Raw genomic sequence first — 14955 nt, 5'->3', positions numbered from 1 at the left:
TAAGGTTACCTCTAAGCTACTCATGGACCTAACGAAAGTTATTGCATCAGACCCACAAGTGTGGCTATTAGCACTTATATGGTACAAAACTGGAATTTTTTGATGTTTTGTTATTTATTGTTAAATTTCTTAAGTTGTTTATTTTATGATACTTTAGATGACCATTAAAGGTCAAATACCGTACATTCGAGTCATTTAGTGCTGCGTAATAACCATCCGTGCTTATGTCAACAAAAGTAATTATTGCAGTAATTTGACATTTACTATGTAAATACTGACCTAAATCATTTTCTTGATTAACCAATCAGAGACAAGTACCAATGATGTTATAAATGATAAATATTTGATTATTTACTTTTACCCAATTGTTTGATTAGTGAAACCGTATTGTATTTAGAACCATTAGAAACTGTTACCAAGAGCAGTTGGCTCTCATATTGACTAAAATTTGATTCTTTAACAACTTTAGTCTTTTTGATAAGTTTTGCTAGATCTTAAGATCTTGCGAGTTCTAAGTTAGTTGAGCTGACTTAACGAGAAGTTTGCAACAATACTAGCTACTGGCTGAAGCCTTACAAACTTCAGCACGAGATTGAACATAGATTATCACTAAGGATTTTCTTAACTTCAATCAACAAAATTAAAGTTACAGTCCTTTAATACGTCCGAGCGACTAATTATTTCTGTGAGATCGTTAGTCAATCGAACCCAAGGAAGAACCAGGCCGGCGTAAAACTCGAGAACCAGGCTGTGATATATCGGTTCCGCTGAGATTCTTGAGCAGCCGCAACATTTGGTCCGCCGACCCGGACAACAACAACAGCAGTAACACGAACAGCAACGAATGTTCGATTCATCCTGGTAGACAAAAATACAACCAGCAACGATGGCCAGCAAAAGTCCCAACAGACACTGGAAGACAGCTGATTGGAAGGCGAGTGGTCAACTCAAGACGTTAGAGAAAGAGCAAGTTGATCTACTCAAGTCCTTCTCCAGATACCTCAACGAGCTAGAAGGCTTCTTGACACAAAACAAAACAATGACGGCCGAAGATGCTTATCGATGTTTCTTCACAGCGAGACATACGACAACTTGGAAGACAACCGACAACAGCAGAGGTTACTATTAAAACCAAAGTATTTTGAAAGCTTTGACAATGACACCAAGCGTATGTTAGAAGAAAAGAGCAAGGTCTTGCGATGGGTAGTTGACAAAGTACCAGATCTCCGAGGCATTGAAGATTGTTGCGCAATAGTCGTCGACTACCGGAAAGATACACTGAGAGAGTACAAATTATTGGGAGATTATGTTCCAATCGCGAACGAATTGTTAGAACTCGAAGAGAAATTGAAAGCAGAAAATTTAAGCGAATCCGAAAAACAGATACTGTGTGATCAGGCGGAACGGTTATTATAAAAGCTAGATGAAATTTGTGCAGAAGCTCTTCGAATAGCGAAGACAGAATCTTGTCACCATGGGTTTACGAATTTCAGTAATGCTAGGAGTCACTACCAAGACCTGATCAAACAGTACAGGCTCAGCAAGGATTGTGGAAACCAAACATCGTTAATGTCAACTACATCGGCTGGTGACAAAGACCCAAACGACGAAACTGTAATTGATACAGGTAATGGAGCAATAGAAAACGCCGAGGAGAACAACGAGGTCTCTTCCAAGCATTCTTCTACACATGGAAGCAGAAAACAACCCAGTATCGCCAACTCACGATCATCAAAAAGGCGACAGATCGAAGAAATGGAGCTCGAACACCTAAAAGCAAAGAAAGAAACAGAGCAACGACTGCGAGAGCGCCAGTTGGAGTTAGAGCAAGAGCGTGAAGAAATAGAACTTCGTGGCCAGCAAGAAGAGTTACGTTTGCAACAGCAACAACAACAGCGGCGAGAACAAGAGTTACAACAGCAACAAGAGCAAGAGTTACGTCTGAGGATGCAACAGCAAGAAGACGAACTGCGTTTTCGACAGCATGAGCGAGCCCTCGAAAACGAAAGAAAGCAGAGGAAGAAGAAGAACAAAGACGTATGAAACTTGAGCTGACCAAAGGAAGCTCAAGAGCATCCGGATCAGTGGCAGATGAGATAGAAAGTGTTGGATCAAAACGAAATCAAGAAAGGACAGCAAGGTGGGCAGAAGCAGGGGCTGAACAGTCTGTCCTCAACGGCCACTCTCTCCAAATGTTGTTATCGACCCTCCAACGAATGTCACCAAGGACAGAGCTGACAAACGTTTCAGCACCTACCCGAAAACTATCCCGCTGTTCCAACAAGGCGAAAGGCTTTTCTCAACGCAACTGGCTGAACCGAGCATTCTCAAGAAACCAGAAGTTCGTAAACCAATTAGAGTAACGGACCCACCAGCACCACCGTTGACAAGGACGACGTTTCAGCGGCAGCGAACGTCAGCAGTTCGAGACAGAAACAGGAGTCAGAGTCCCATTAACAACTTTCGGAACAGGTCTGCCGAGAGCAGAAACAGGAGCACAATGAATCACACCACTCCCCAAGTAATCTACCAACCAGTACCAAGCAGTGGTGCCAGTGGCTTGCCAAAACTAAAACCGACTGAGTTTTCAGGAGACCCACTGGAGTGGCCAGAGTGGTCAGGTCGTTGTTGTTCATGTTGTTGTTCATCAAAAGCCAATCAGCGATACAGAAAAGATGCAATACCTCAAGACCAGTCTCACGGGTCAAGCAAAGGCAGCAATATCGGGAATGGGATTCAGCTCGCAATCATACTATCACGCTTGGGATATACTCTGTGAGAAGTACGGCAGATCAGATTTCATAGTCAACGCGCAATTCAAGAAAAAACATACTCATCCTCCAGTTCGCCATGACGATTCTACGAGCATTGTTAAATTCGCAAATGTGGTTACAAATGTGGTGAACACCTTGAATCAACTTGGATACACATCAGATCTAGAAGCAGAAGCAGGGCTAAGTTCAACAACGAGAAAACTTTCTCCGCAACTGAGAGAACAGTGGTTGCAGTATATGCAAGATCGTTGACTACTGAGAGGTAACCTGATTATTTTCAAGGAGTGGCTTGCCTCCAAAGCTGCAATTCATGAGAACTTGTTAGCACAGACAAACTCGTCGTTTGATAGAAACAAATTTCAAAGCCGTGATAAACCGAAGACGAGTACCTTTGCTTCAAACGCTGAAGAGTCAAGCAAACCCAAGAATTTCGAATGTCCCTTCAAAGACGGACAACATCCGATTTGGACGTGTGAAAAGTTCAAATCACTGAAAGTAAATGAACGACGAGAGCATGTCCAGAAGTTCCGACTGTGTTTCAATTGTTTGAAACCAGGCCACATGTCGAAGGACTGCAAAAGCAGGACTTGCAGTGTACCCAGCTGTGGAAGACGACACAACAGGCTTTTGCACAGTGAACTACCGAAGCAGGAAACTACAAAGAATGTCTCAGATGCTACAACGGCAGTAGCAACTAACATCACCCAAGGAGGACTTCCAGTGGTACCAATCAAGCTGACAAACAGACTTAAGCCTAAATGTATTAGCAATGTGTGATTCGGGATCCTCAATCTCATTTGTGGACAAATCAGTGGTGTGAAAACTGCAACTCCAAGGCCGAAAAGCATCTCTATCAGTAGCAGGGATCCATGGCTCACAAGATGTCAAGACTGAAATAGTGCCGATAGCTGTTTCAGCGCATGAGAAGTCTCGACCACTGACAACAGTGCAATTCTATGTGCACAAGAAACTGAAATTGGGGGACCAGATTGTGGAACTGCAAGAGTTGAAAGACCGTTACTCACATTTGAGAAATTTGCCAGATCAGAGCTACAATCTAAACGATGTTCAAGTGATTCTTGGACAAGAGTGCTACGACATTCATCACCCTTTTGAATTCAAGAAGTCAGAAGACAAAGCTGCATCATGGGCAGTGAAATCAAAGATTGGTTGGGCTTTAAGTGGACCCCTACCAGCGAAGCAAGCAGCAACTCTTGCGACCACAGCAACGTCAATTGCAGATGACAAATTAGCAAACCAGTTGAGTAAGTGGTGGGATATCGAGTCCTACGCTTCAAACTGCGATGTCACCGGTCATTCGAAAGAGGAACAAAAAGCAATCAAGACGTTGGAGCAAACAACGCGATTCAATGGTGAAAGATACGAAGTTGGACTTCTGTGGCGAGAGGACGAAGTGAAGTTACCAAACAACTTCTACTCTGCAATGGGGCAACTCAAGTCCTTAGAACGACGCCTACAGAAAGACGAGGCGCTAATGAAGCGCTACCAAGAAACCATCGACACAGATGTCAACGCTGGATACGTTCGGAAAGTAAATCAAGCTGAACTGAATGAAACCAAAGACAAACTGCAATGGTATTTACCACATCATCCCGTCATAAACCCGAAAAAGTCAGAAGAGTGTGCAACGCAGCAGCAAAGTATCAAGGTGTAGCCCTAAACGACAAACTTCTACCTGGGCCAGACCTGCTGCAGAGTTTGATCGGAATCATATTTCGCTTCCGAGAACACCAAATAGCCTTATCAGCCGATATAGAAGCAATGTTTCTTCAAGTAGCTGTCCCAAAGGATGACAATCGATGTTTACGATTCCTCTGGAGAGAAGATCCAGAGCGGAGAATAGAAATCTACGAGTACACATGACACGTTTTTGGGGCGAAAAGCTCGCCGACTTGTGCAAATTACGCCTTGCACCAAGTGGCGAAAGATAATGCAGTCAACGACGAAAATCTTGTCAAAGCTGTCCAGCGAAACTTCTACATGGACGACTTCCTCAAGTCAGTCAGAACACCTCAAGAAGCGATTGAAATTTATCAGAAAGTCAGAGACATCCTCATCAAAGGTGGATTCAAGTTGACGAAATGGATAACATGTGACGAAGAAGTATGACGGTACCGAAATTAGAACTTCAAGCCGCAGTCTATGGAGTTCGTCTCAGAAAGCAGATACTCAATGAACATGATGTCAAAATTGACAAAATCGATCATTGGACCGACTCATCAACAGTGCTACAGTGGCTACAGGCAGCGCACAAGAAACAACAAGTATTCGTTGCGAACAGAGCAGCGGAAATATTGGAAAACTCATCGATGGATCAATGGAGACACGTCAAAGGTGTCGAAAATCCTGCCGACATCGGAACCAGAGGAATGTCCATCGAAGGCCTCAAGGAGTCCGTATGGCTAAACGGGCCGGCATGGCTCCAGGCAGATGAAGAAAAGTGGCCAAAGCTGTGGTGCCAAGTGAATGAACTCGAGCCTGAGCAGGTTATGAGTACTGTAGCAACGGAAACAAAACTAGACCAAATATTTGACTGGAGACGATACAGTTCCTTCAACCGAATTAGAAACTTCATTGCCTACTGCATGAGGTTCAAGACAAAGCAGAAGGGTCCCCTCAAAGCAAACGAAATTCATCAAGCAGAGCAAATACTGTTTCGATTTGTTCAAAACGAAAGCTTCCCGAATGTTTCGAAGTCTATAGCAATTAGCAAAGAAATCTCCAAACATTAAACATGCCAAATTGTCACCCTTCATAGAGGAAGATGGAACAATTAGAGTAAAAGGCCGACTGAAGCATTCAAACCTTGACTACAATGCAAAACACCCAATATTGTTAACAGCAAAACATCCAGTTGTACAACTTCTGTTGGAGAAAGCACACCGAGACAACCTACATGAGGGCACAGAATATGTGAGAAACATGCTCCAACAAGAATACTGGATCATCGGGCTGAGAAATGCATTAAGGAAAATCAAGTCGAGATGCATCAGATGCAGACACAGGAACGCCAACCCAATTCACCCACCGATGGCAGATCTACCCCGAGAACGACTTGATGAACATGTGTTCCCATTCACTCATACCGGAGTCGACTACTTCGGACCCTTCGAAGTCAAGTTCCTACGACGTACCTTGAAGAGATGGTGCTGCCTCTTCACTTGCCTGACAACGAGAGCAGTACACATTGAAGTTGCTCAGTCATTGGACACCGAGTCATGTCTAGCTGCAGTGACAAGATTCATTGCAAGACGTGGCTACCCAAATACCATCATTAGTGACAACGGAACAAACTTTGTTGGAGCAGCCAATGAGCTGAAAGCATTCATGAACGAGTGGGACAAAGCTAAGATTGAGAGTGACTTAGCACAGAAAAAGATTGTTTGGAAATTCAACCCTCCCGGAGCTCCTCACTTTGGTGGAATCTGGGAAAGACTGGTTCAAAGTTGCAAGAAGGTCATGATTGCAATCTTGGACAACAGAAGCCTCACCGACGAGGTACTCAGTACAACAATGTGTCTTGTAGAGCAGACTCTCAACGCAAGACCCCTGACGGCAGTAAGTGACGACCCTGAAGATTTGACAGCACTCACACCTAATCATTTCTTGCTAGGACGAGAGAACCCGAGTGCACCATTCATGCCATCCAGTGAACGCTACCATGACCTGAGAAAATCATTCAAAACGGCTCAAGCATATGCCGAGATGATCTGGAAAAGATGGACTCGCGAATATCTTCCACAATGGAACCAGAGATCGAAGTGGTCAAAAGAGCATTGCGAAACCTGAAAGAAGGCGAGTTAGTGTGGCTAGTAGATGACTCTGTGAAACGCTGTGAATACAAGCTTGGACGAATCATTGAGATCTTCACTGGCAACGACGGAGTTGTGAGATCAGCGAGAGTCAAAATGGCACATGGAGAGCTAAACCGGCCAGTCGTGAAGTTAGCGCCAGTATTCTACGATGGTGTTTCCGAGATCGAAAACAGGGACGGCGATATTGGCGCCACTTCAGATCAGCTAGAAAAGCCATCAGACAGCAAGAAATAACTTTTGAAATTGAAAAAACTTAGAATTTGTCAAAACTCAAAAATGGTCAAAACTGAAAAATTTTACAAGTTGGGACCGAAAATTTGTCCACCCCCCCGATTTTGGGAAGGCAAAGCCCGAGCAACCCGACGTTATGGCAGACGGTTAAGGTTACCTCTAAGCTACTCATGGACCTAACGAAAGTTATTGCATCAGACCCACAAGTGTGGCTATTAGCACTTATATGGTGCAAAATTGGAATTTTTTGATCTTTTGTTATTTATTGTTAAATTTCTTAAGTTGTTTATTTTATGATACTTTAGATGACCATTAAAGGTCAAATACCGTACATTCGAGTCATTTAGTGCTGCGTAATAACCATCCGTGCTTATGTCAACAAAAGTAATTATTGCAGTAATTTGACATTTACTATGTAAATACTGACCTAAATCATTTTCTTGATTAACCAATCAGAGACAAGTACCAATGATGTTATAAATGATAAATATTTGATTATTTACTTTTACCCAATTGTTTGATTAGTGAAACCGTATTGTATTTAGAACCATTAGAAACTGTTACCAAGAGCAGTTGGCTCTCATATTGACTAAAATTTGATTCTTTAACAACTTTAGTCTTTTTGATAAATTTTGCTAGATCTTAAGATCTTGCGAGTTCTAAGTTAGTTGAGCTGACTTAACGAGAAGTTTGCAACAATACTAGCTACTGGCTGAAGCCTTACAAACTTCAGCACGAGATTGAACAAAGATTATCACTAAGGATTTTCTTAACTTCAATCAACAAAATTAAAGTTACATTCCTTTAATACGTCCGAGCGACTAATTATTTCTGTGAGATCGTTAGTCAATCGAACCCAAGGAAGAACCAGGCCGGCGTAAAACTCGAGAACCAGGCTGTGATATATCGGTTCCGCTGAGATTCTTGAGCAGCCGCAACAAACGTTGGTAAACCGGTCATTAAGTCATAGCGTTATGTTATTAAAGTTCATTAGAGCGATCGCTAGCTGACATTAGTATAAAGATTGCTTTCAGTTTACAAGCCGAATTAGTGTTTTTAGAATCTAACTTAAACTGCACAGGGAACTTCTCTTCTTTGTTCTTTTACTGTTTGAGTCCCGATGTGCATCAAGGCCGGCGATTTTTAGGCTATGTTAGATGTTGTTATGAAATACTGAAATTTAATAAACTAATGGAAATTTTCATCCTATATATTAAACGCGTGAGTTGTAAATTTTATTGCTCTCAATCTGAAATGTTTTTATTGATTCGATAAAAGCCATTGTGAGAAATGGTGGTATGTAGTCATTATAGCGCAGTTGGTGAGATGGAGGACTGCTAATCTGAGTGTCTACGGTTTGAACCCGTATCGGGTACCCTTCCTAAACATAAAAATTTCTAATCAACACCATGCCGCCTGTTGTTCGAGAGCACTTCTTGCGACGCTGAGTCGTTTTATGTTCCTGTGTGTTTGGGAAAAAAATTCTAATCCTATATATTGAAAGCGTGAGCTCTAAAATTGGGGAAAAAATTTGCATGTTTAAGGGGCCTCTCGAAGCGCATCTTTTGAGAGCTGCATTGAGGAGCATGGTTGAGCGAACATATCGAAAGACTTCAGTGACCTAAAAGGCGCAAAGTAGATGAGTGAAAACCGAACCTGGGACAAAATTCTAGGGCAAAACCTAGGACAAAATTCTGTTTGTCAGGTGCAGTTTCCACGACGCTAAAAGGACTTGAAAGTATGCTCGCTCAGAGGGATGATTTACTCTCCTGGGTAATACGTGTTTTTAATTGCTCCCTAGCTAAGTTTGAAGCTCTTATTGTAAACGTTTGTTTTTCTACAAAGTTTTAGCTGTACATATTCTGCGCTATTTAAGAACACTTTTAGCTTTCAACCTATTTTTTAACGCTTTACTTTTTGATTTTTGCGTGATCTTAAATGCTCCCAAGTCGAATTTCTATATATTAAACGCGTGAGCTCTAATATTGGACAAAATTTTTGCATACTCAAGGGGTCTCTCGAAACGCATGTTGAAGAGCCGCGTAGAGCAGCATGGTTAAGCGAACATATCGAGAGAGTTCAATGAACTAAAAGGCTCAAAGTAGATGGATGAGAACCGAACCTGGGACAAAAGACTGTTAGTCAGATGCAGTTACCACAAGGCTAAGAGGGCTTGAAAGTACGCTGGCCCAGAGGGAAGATTCACTGTTCTGGGTAATTCTTGTTTTTAAATTGCTAGCGAACTAAGTTTGAAGTTCTTATTGTAGACGTGTATTCTTCGGCAAAGTTTTAGCTGTACATATTCTGTGCTATTCTAGAACACTCTTAGCTTTCAACTAATTTTTTCGCGCTTCACGTTTTGATTTTTGCGTGATCTCAAATGCACTCAATCTTAAATGTTTATTGATACGATTAAAGCGTTTGTGAGAAACGGTGGTATGTAGTAGTTATATCGCAGCTGATATGGAGGACTGCTAATCTGAGGGTCGAGGGTTTGAAACCGTGTTGGGTACCTTTTCTTTTTTTAGACATAAAAATTTATCAACACCATGCCGCGTGTTCTTCGAGAGCACTTCTTGCGACGCTGCGTCGTTTTATGTTCCTGTTTGTTTAGGGGGAATAAAAATGGTAATCCTACTTAACGCGTGAGCTGTAAATTTGGACAGAATTTTTGCATGCTTAAGCTGGGCCTCTCGATGCGCAAATTTATGAGCGGCATAGAGCAGCATGGTTAAGCGAATATATCGAGAATGTTCAGTGACCTAAAAGGCTCAAAGTAGATGGATGAGAACCGAACCTGGAACAAAAGCCTGTTATTCAGGTGCAATTACCACGAGGCTAAGAGGGCTTGAAAATATGCTCGCCCAGAGGAAGGATTTACTCTCCTGGGTACTACGTGTTTTTTAATTGCTTCCTACCTAAGTTTGAAGCTCTTATTGTAAACGTTTGTTTTTCTGCAAAGTTTTAGGCTTACAGATTTTGCGCTATTCTAGAACATTCTTAGCTTTCAACTAAGTTTTTCGCGCTTACTTTGATATTGCGTGATCTCAATTGCTCTCAATCTGAAATATGTTTATTGATACGATAAAAGCGTTTGTGAGAAACGGTGGTATGAAGTCCTTATAGCGCAGCTGGTAAATTGGAGGACTGCTAATCTGAGTGTCTAGAGTTCAAAACCGTGTCGGTTACCCTTCCTTTTGTAGACATAAAAATTTCTAATCAACACCGTGCCGCCTGTTGCTCGAGAACACTTCTTGCGACGCTGTTTCGTTTTATGTTCCTGTGTGTTTGGGAGAAAAATTCTAATCTTATATATTGAAAGCGTGAGCTCTAAAATTGGAAAAAAATTATTGCTTTTTTAAGTGGCCTCTCGATGCGCAAGTTTAACAGCGGCATAGAGCAGCATGGTTAAACGAATTTATCGAATATGTTAAGTGACTTAAAAGGCTCAAAGTAGATGGATGAGAACCGAACCTGAACAAAAGCCTGTTATTCAGGTACAGTTACCACGAGGCTAAGAGGGCTTGAAATTATGCTCGCCCAGAGGGAGGATTTACTCGCCTGGGTACTACGTGTTTTTTAATTGCTTCCTAGCTAAGTTTTAAGATCTTATTGTAAACGTTTGTTTTTCTGCAAAATTTTAGATGAACAGATTTTGCGCTATTCTAGAACACTCTTAGCTTTCAACTAAGTTTTTCCCGCTTACTTTTTTGATATTGTGTGATCTCAATTGCTCTCAATCTGAAATATGATTATTGATACGATAAAAGCGTTTGTGAGAAACGGTGGTATGAAGTCCTTATAGCGCAGTTGGTAAAATGGAGGACAGCTAAACTGAGTGTCTACGATTCAAAACCGTGTCTGTTACCCTTCATTTTGTAGACATAAAAGTTTCTAATCAACAACCTGCCGCCTTTTGCTCGAGAGCACTTCTTGCGACGCTGTTTCGTTTTATGTTCCTGTGTGTATGGGAGAAAAATTCTAATCCTATATATTGAAAGCGTGAGCTCTAAAATTGGGGGAAAAATTGCATGTCTAAGGGGCCTCTCGATGCGCAAATTTAAGAGCGGCATAGAGCAGCATTGTTGAACGAACATATCGAGAGACTTCTGTGAATTCTAGAACACAGTTAGCTTTCAACTAAGTTTTTCAAAGTTTTACTTTTGGATTTTTGCGTGATCTCAAATGCTCTCAATTTGAAATATGTTTATTAGCACGATAAAAGCGATTGTGAGAAACGGTGGTATGAAGTTCTTATAGCGCAGTTGGTAAAATGGAGGACTGCTAATCTGAGTGTCTTTGGGTCAAACCCGTGTCGGTTACCCTTCCTTTTGTAGACATGAAAATTTCTAATCAACATCATTCCGCCTGTTTTTCGAGATCACTTCTTGCGACACTGAGTCGTTTTATGTTCCTGTGTTTGTTTGGCAGAAAAATGCTAATCCTATATATTGAAAGCGTGAGCTCTAAAATTGGAAAAAATTATTGCATGTTTAAGTGGCCTCTCGATGCGCAAATTTAAGAGCGGCATAGAGCAGCATGGTTAAGCGAATATATCGAGTGTTCAGTGACCTAAAAGGCTCAAAGTAGATGGATGAGAACCGAACCTGGAAAAATAGCCTGTTATTCAGGTGCAGTTACCACGAGGCTAAGAGGGCTTGAAATTATGCTCGCCCAGAGGGAGGATTTACTCCTGGGTACTACGTGTTTTTTAATTGCTTCCTAGCTAAGTTTGAAGCTCTTATTGTAAACGTTTGTTTTTCTGCAAAGCTTTAGGCGTACAGATTTTGCGCTATTCTAGAACACTCATAGCTTTCAACTAAGTTTTTTGTGCTTAATTTTTTGATATTGCGTGATCTCAATTGCTCTCAATCTGAAATATGTTTATTGATACGATAAAAGCGTTTGTGAGAAACGGTGGTATGAAGTCCTTATAGCGCAGTTGGTAAAATGGAGGACCGCTAAACTGAGTGTCTACGATTCAAAACCGTGCCTGTTACCCTTCCTTTTGTAGACATAAAAATTTCTAATCAACATCATTCCGCCTGTTTTTCGAGATCACTTCTTGCGACACTGAGTCGTTTTATGTTCCTGTGTTTGTTTGGCAGAAAAATGCTAATCCTATATATTAAAAGCGTGAGCTCTAAACTTGGAAAAAATTATTGCATGTTTAAGTGGCCTCTCGATGCGCAAATTTAAGAGCGGCATAGAGCAGCATGGTTAAGCGAATATATCGAGTGTTCAGTGACCTAAAAGGCTCAAAGTAGATGGATGAGAACCGAACCTGGAAAAAAAGCCTGTTATTCAGGTGCAGTTACCACGAGGCTAAGAGGGCTTGAAATTATGCTCGCCCAGAGGGAGGATTTACTTCTGGGTACTACGTGTTTTTTTAATTGCTTCCTAGCTAAGTTTGAAGCTCTTATTGTAAACGTTTGTTTTTCTGCAAAGCTTTAGGCGTACAGATTTTGCGCTATTCTAGAACATTCTTATTTTTCAACTAAGTTTTTCGCGCTTACTTTTTTGATATTGCGTGATCTCAATTGCTCTCAATCTGAAATATGTTTATTGATACGATAAAAGCGTTTGTGAGAAACGGTGGTATGAAGTCCTTATAGCGCAGTTGGTAAAATGGAGGACTGCTAATCTGAGTGTCTAGAGTTCAAAACCGTGTCGGTTACCCTTCCTTTTGTAGACATAAAAATTTCTAATCAACACCGTGCCGCCTGTTGCTCGAGAACACTTCTTGCGACGCTGTTTCGTTTTATGTTCCTGTGTTTGGGAGAAAAATTCTAATCTTATATATTGAAAGCGTGAGCTCTAAACTTGGAAAAAATTATTGCATGTTTAAGTGGCCTCTCGATGCGCAAATTTAAGAGCGGCATAGAGCAGCTTGGATAAGCGAACATATCGAGAGACTTAAGTGACCTAACAGGCTCAAAGTAGATTGATGAGAACCGAACCTGGAACAAAAGCCTGTTAGTCAGGTGCAGTTACCACGGGGCTAGGAGGGCTTGAAACTATGCTCGCTCAGAGGGACGATTTACTGTCCTGGGTACTATGTGATTTTTAATTGCTCCCTAGCTTAGTTTGAAGCTCTTTTTGTAATCGTTTGTTTTTCTGCAAAGTTTTGATTTTGGGTTATTCTAGAACACTCTTAGTTTTCAACTAAGTTTTTTGCGCTTAACTTTTTGATTTTTGCGTTATCTCAATTGCTCTCAATCTGAAATATGTTTATTGATACGATAAAAGCGTTTGTGAGAAACGGTGGTATGAAGTCCTTATAGCGCAGTTGGTAAAATGGAGGACCGCTAAACTGAGTGTCTACGATTCAAAACCGTGCCTGTTACCCTTCCTTTTGTAGACATAAAAATTTCTAATCAACATCATTCCGCCTGTTTTTCGAGATCACTTCTTGCGACACTGAGTCGTTTTATGTTCCTGTGTTTGTTTGGCAGAAAAATGCTAATCCTATATATTAAAAGCGTGAGCTCTAAACTTGGAAAAAATTATTGCATGTTTAAGTGGCCTCTCGATGCGCAAATTTAAGAGCGGCATAGAGCAGCATGGTTAAGCGAATATATCGAGTGTTCAGTGACCTAAAAGGCTCAAAGTAGATGGATGAGAACCGAACCTGGAACAAAAGCCTGTTATTCAGGTGCAATTACCACGAGGCTAAGAGGGCTTGAAAGTGTGCTGGCCCAGAGTGAAGATTTACTGTCCTGGGTACTACGTGATTTTCAGTTGCTCCCTAGCTAAGCTTGTAGTTCTCTTTGTAAACGTTTGTTTTTCTGCAAAGTTTTAGGCGTACATATTCTGTGCTATTCTAGAACACTCTTAGCTTTCAACTAAGTTGTTCGCGCTTAACTTTTTGATTTTTGCGTCATCTCAACTGCTGTCAATCTGAAATATATTTATTGAGGCGATAAATGCGATTCTGAGAAACGGTGGTATGAGTCGTTATAGCGCAGTTGGATAGTTGGAAGGCTGCTAATTGAGCACAATGGTCAACAGCTCTCCTATCGTAACCATCATTTGAGGGGTCTTTAATCATGCAACCTAGCGTAAAAATTGGGTTTTGAGACGCGCTGTACCATCCGATAGCTCGTAATAGGCAGATTTTGCGCTGACTAGGCATGCGGTATAGAAAAAACAAGAAAGTCAGAAACGCCATTGTCCAGAAATTTGCTGTAGAAAGAGCAAAAGACAAGTGCAATACACATTGATAGCTTAAGTTTTGAGACCTATGACTGTTAAAGGAGGGGCATAGATTCGAGCCCGAGTTGGTGCGAAACAGAAACCCTTACTTCTTTTAAACCTTCTATTCGTGTAAATGATTTTCTGATTATGATTTTGCGGGACTGCTAGTGCTTTTTCAGTGTACTCTGATCATTTTTGCTCTGGCTTTAGATTTAAAACGGCAAAACTATGACATTTTTGTTGCGCAAGTGGGCGATTACAGGCTCCATATACTTATAAAACTCCGTATCATGATCAGCAGTGCAATTGAAATTTTGTATTTTGCATGTTTTGTATGTTTCCATGTTCTTACGAGTCGGAAAAGATATCAGAGTTTCTGTAATCACCACTTATTTTTAATTGACTGCTTGAAATGCAATTTATGGTTCTGTAGAAGACGTTAGCTGTAATTTGAGAGCATTATGTAAAACTTTATGTCAAGAAATCTAAAATCTTGGTTGGCAGCAGTCTTGATTTTAGATGGAAGAACTGACTTTGTTATTGGTAAGCCGGCTACAGTCTAGTCCAGTAAATCATTATTTGTCTCTGTAACGTGTTAAACAGTCCAGTATTTTGTCGTCTAGTCCATATGAAATTTGTGGAGTGCCCGACACCAGGTTTTAGCAGAAACTTAAAAAAGAAAATTTAAGCCAATAATCCGACCGCATCAAGTGTAATAGTTAGACAGACTAATATTTTGGCCAATCAGATTCTTGACCAATTACAATTAATCTGTCGGCTAAATTCCTCATTTCGCTAGTCGTCTAAACTCCCTGTTGGCTAATATTGGTAGCAACTTAAAATTTGTTCGATAGAAGTTTGAATTTTCTGTCAGGGGTCGTTCATCTAAAGAAATGGGCGACATTTGACAATATTAG

General features: G+C 41.0%; 1 protein-coding gene across 3 annotated transcripts in view; it reads left to right on the top strand.

The window, feature by feature from the left end:
• The window catches only part of LOC142356404 (uncharacterized), a 272147-nt gene that overhangs the window by 181573 nt on the left and 75619 nt on the right, over window positions 1-14955 (top strand). For 2 of the 3 annotated variants that reach the window (XM_075408324.1, XM_075408329.1), the window contains exon 1: window positions 14543-14581. The exons of the other annotated variant lie outside the window; for it this stretch is intronic. In XM_075408324.1, the coding sequence (XP_075264439.1) occupies window positions 14558-14581 (24 nt within the window). In that variant the 5' untranslated portion in view covers window positions 14543-14557. Of the gene's footprint in view, window positions 1-14542; window positions 14582-14955 lie in introns of those variants that run through there. 3 annotated transcript variants of the gene reach the window in all.

This window comes from Convolutriloba macropyga, chromosome 2 (genome assembly GCF_964194025.1).
Source record: "Convolutriloba macropyga chromosome 2, txConMacr16.3, whole genome shotgun sequence".
Classification (NCBI taxonomy): Eukaryota; Metazoa; Xenacoelomorpha; order Acoela; family Convolutidae; genus Convolutriloba; species Convolutriloba macropyga.
Note: the sequence above shows the minus strand (reverse complement) of the source record. Positions and strands in the feature narration are given on the sequence as shown.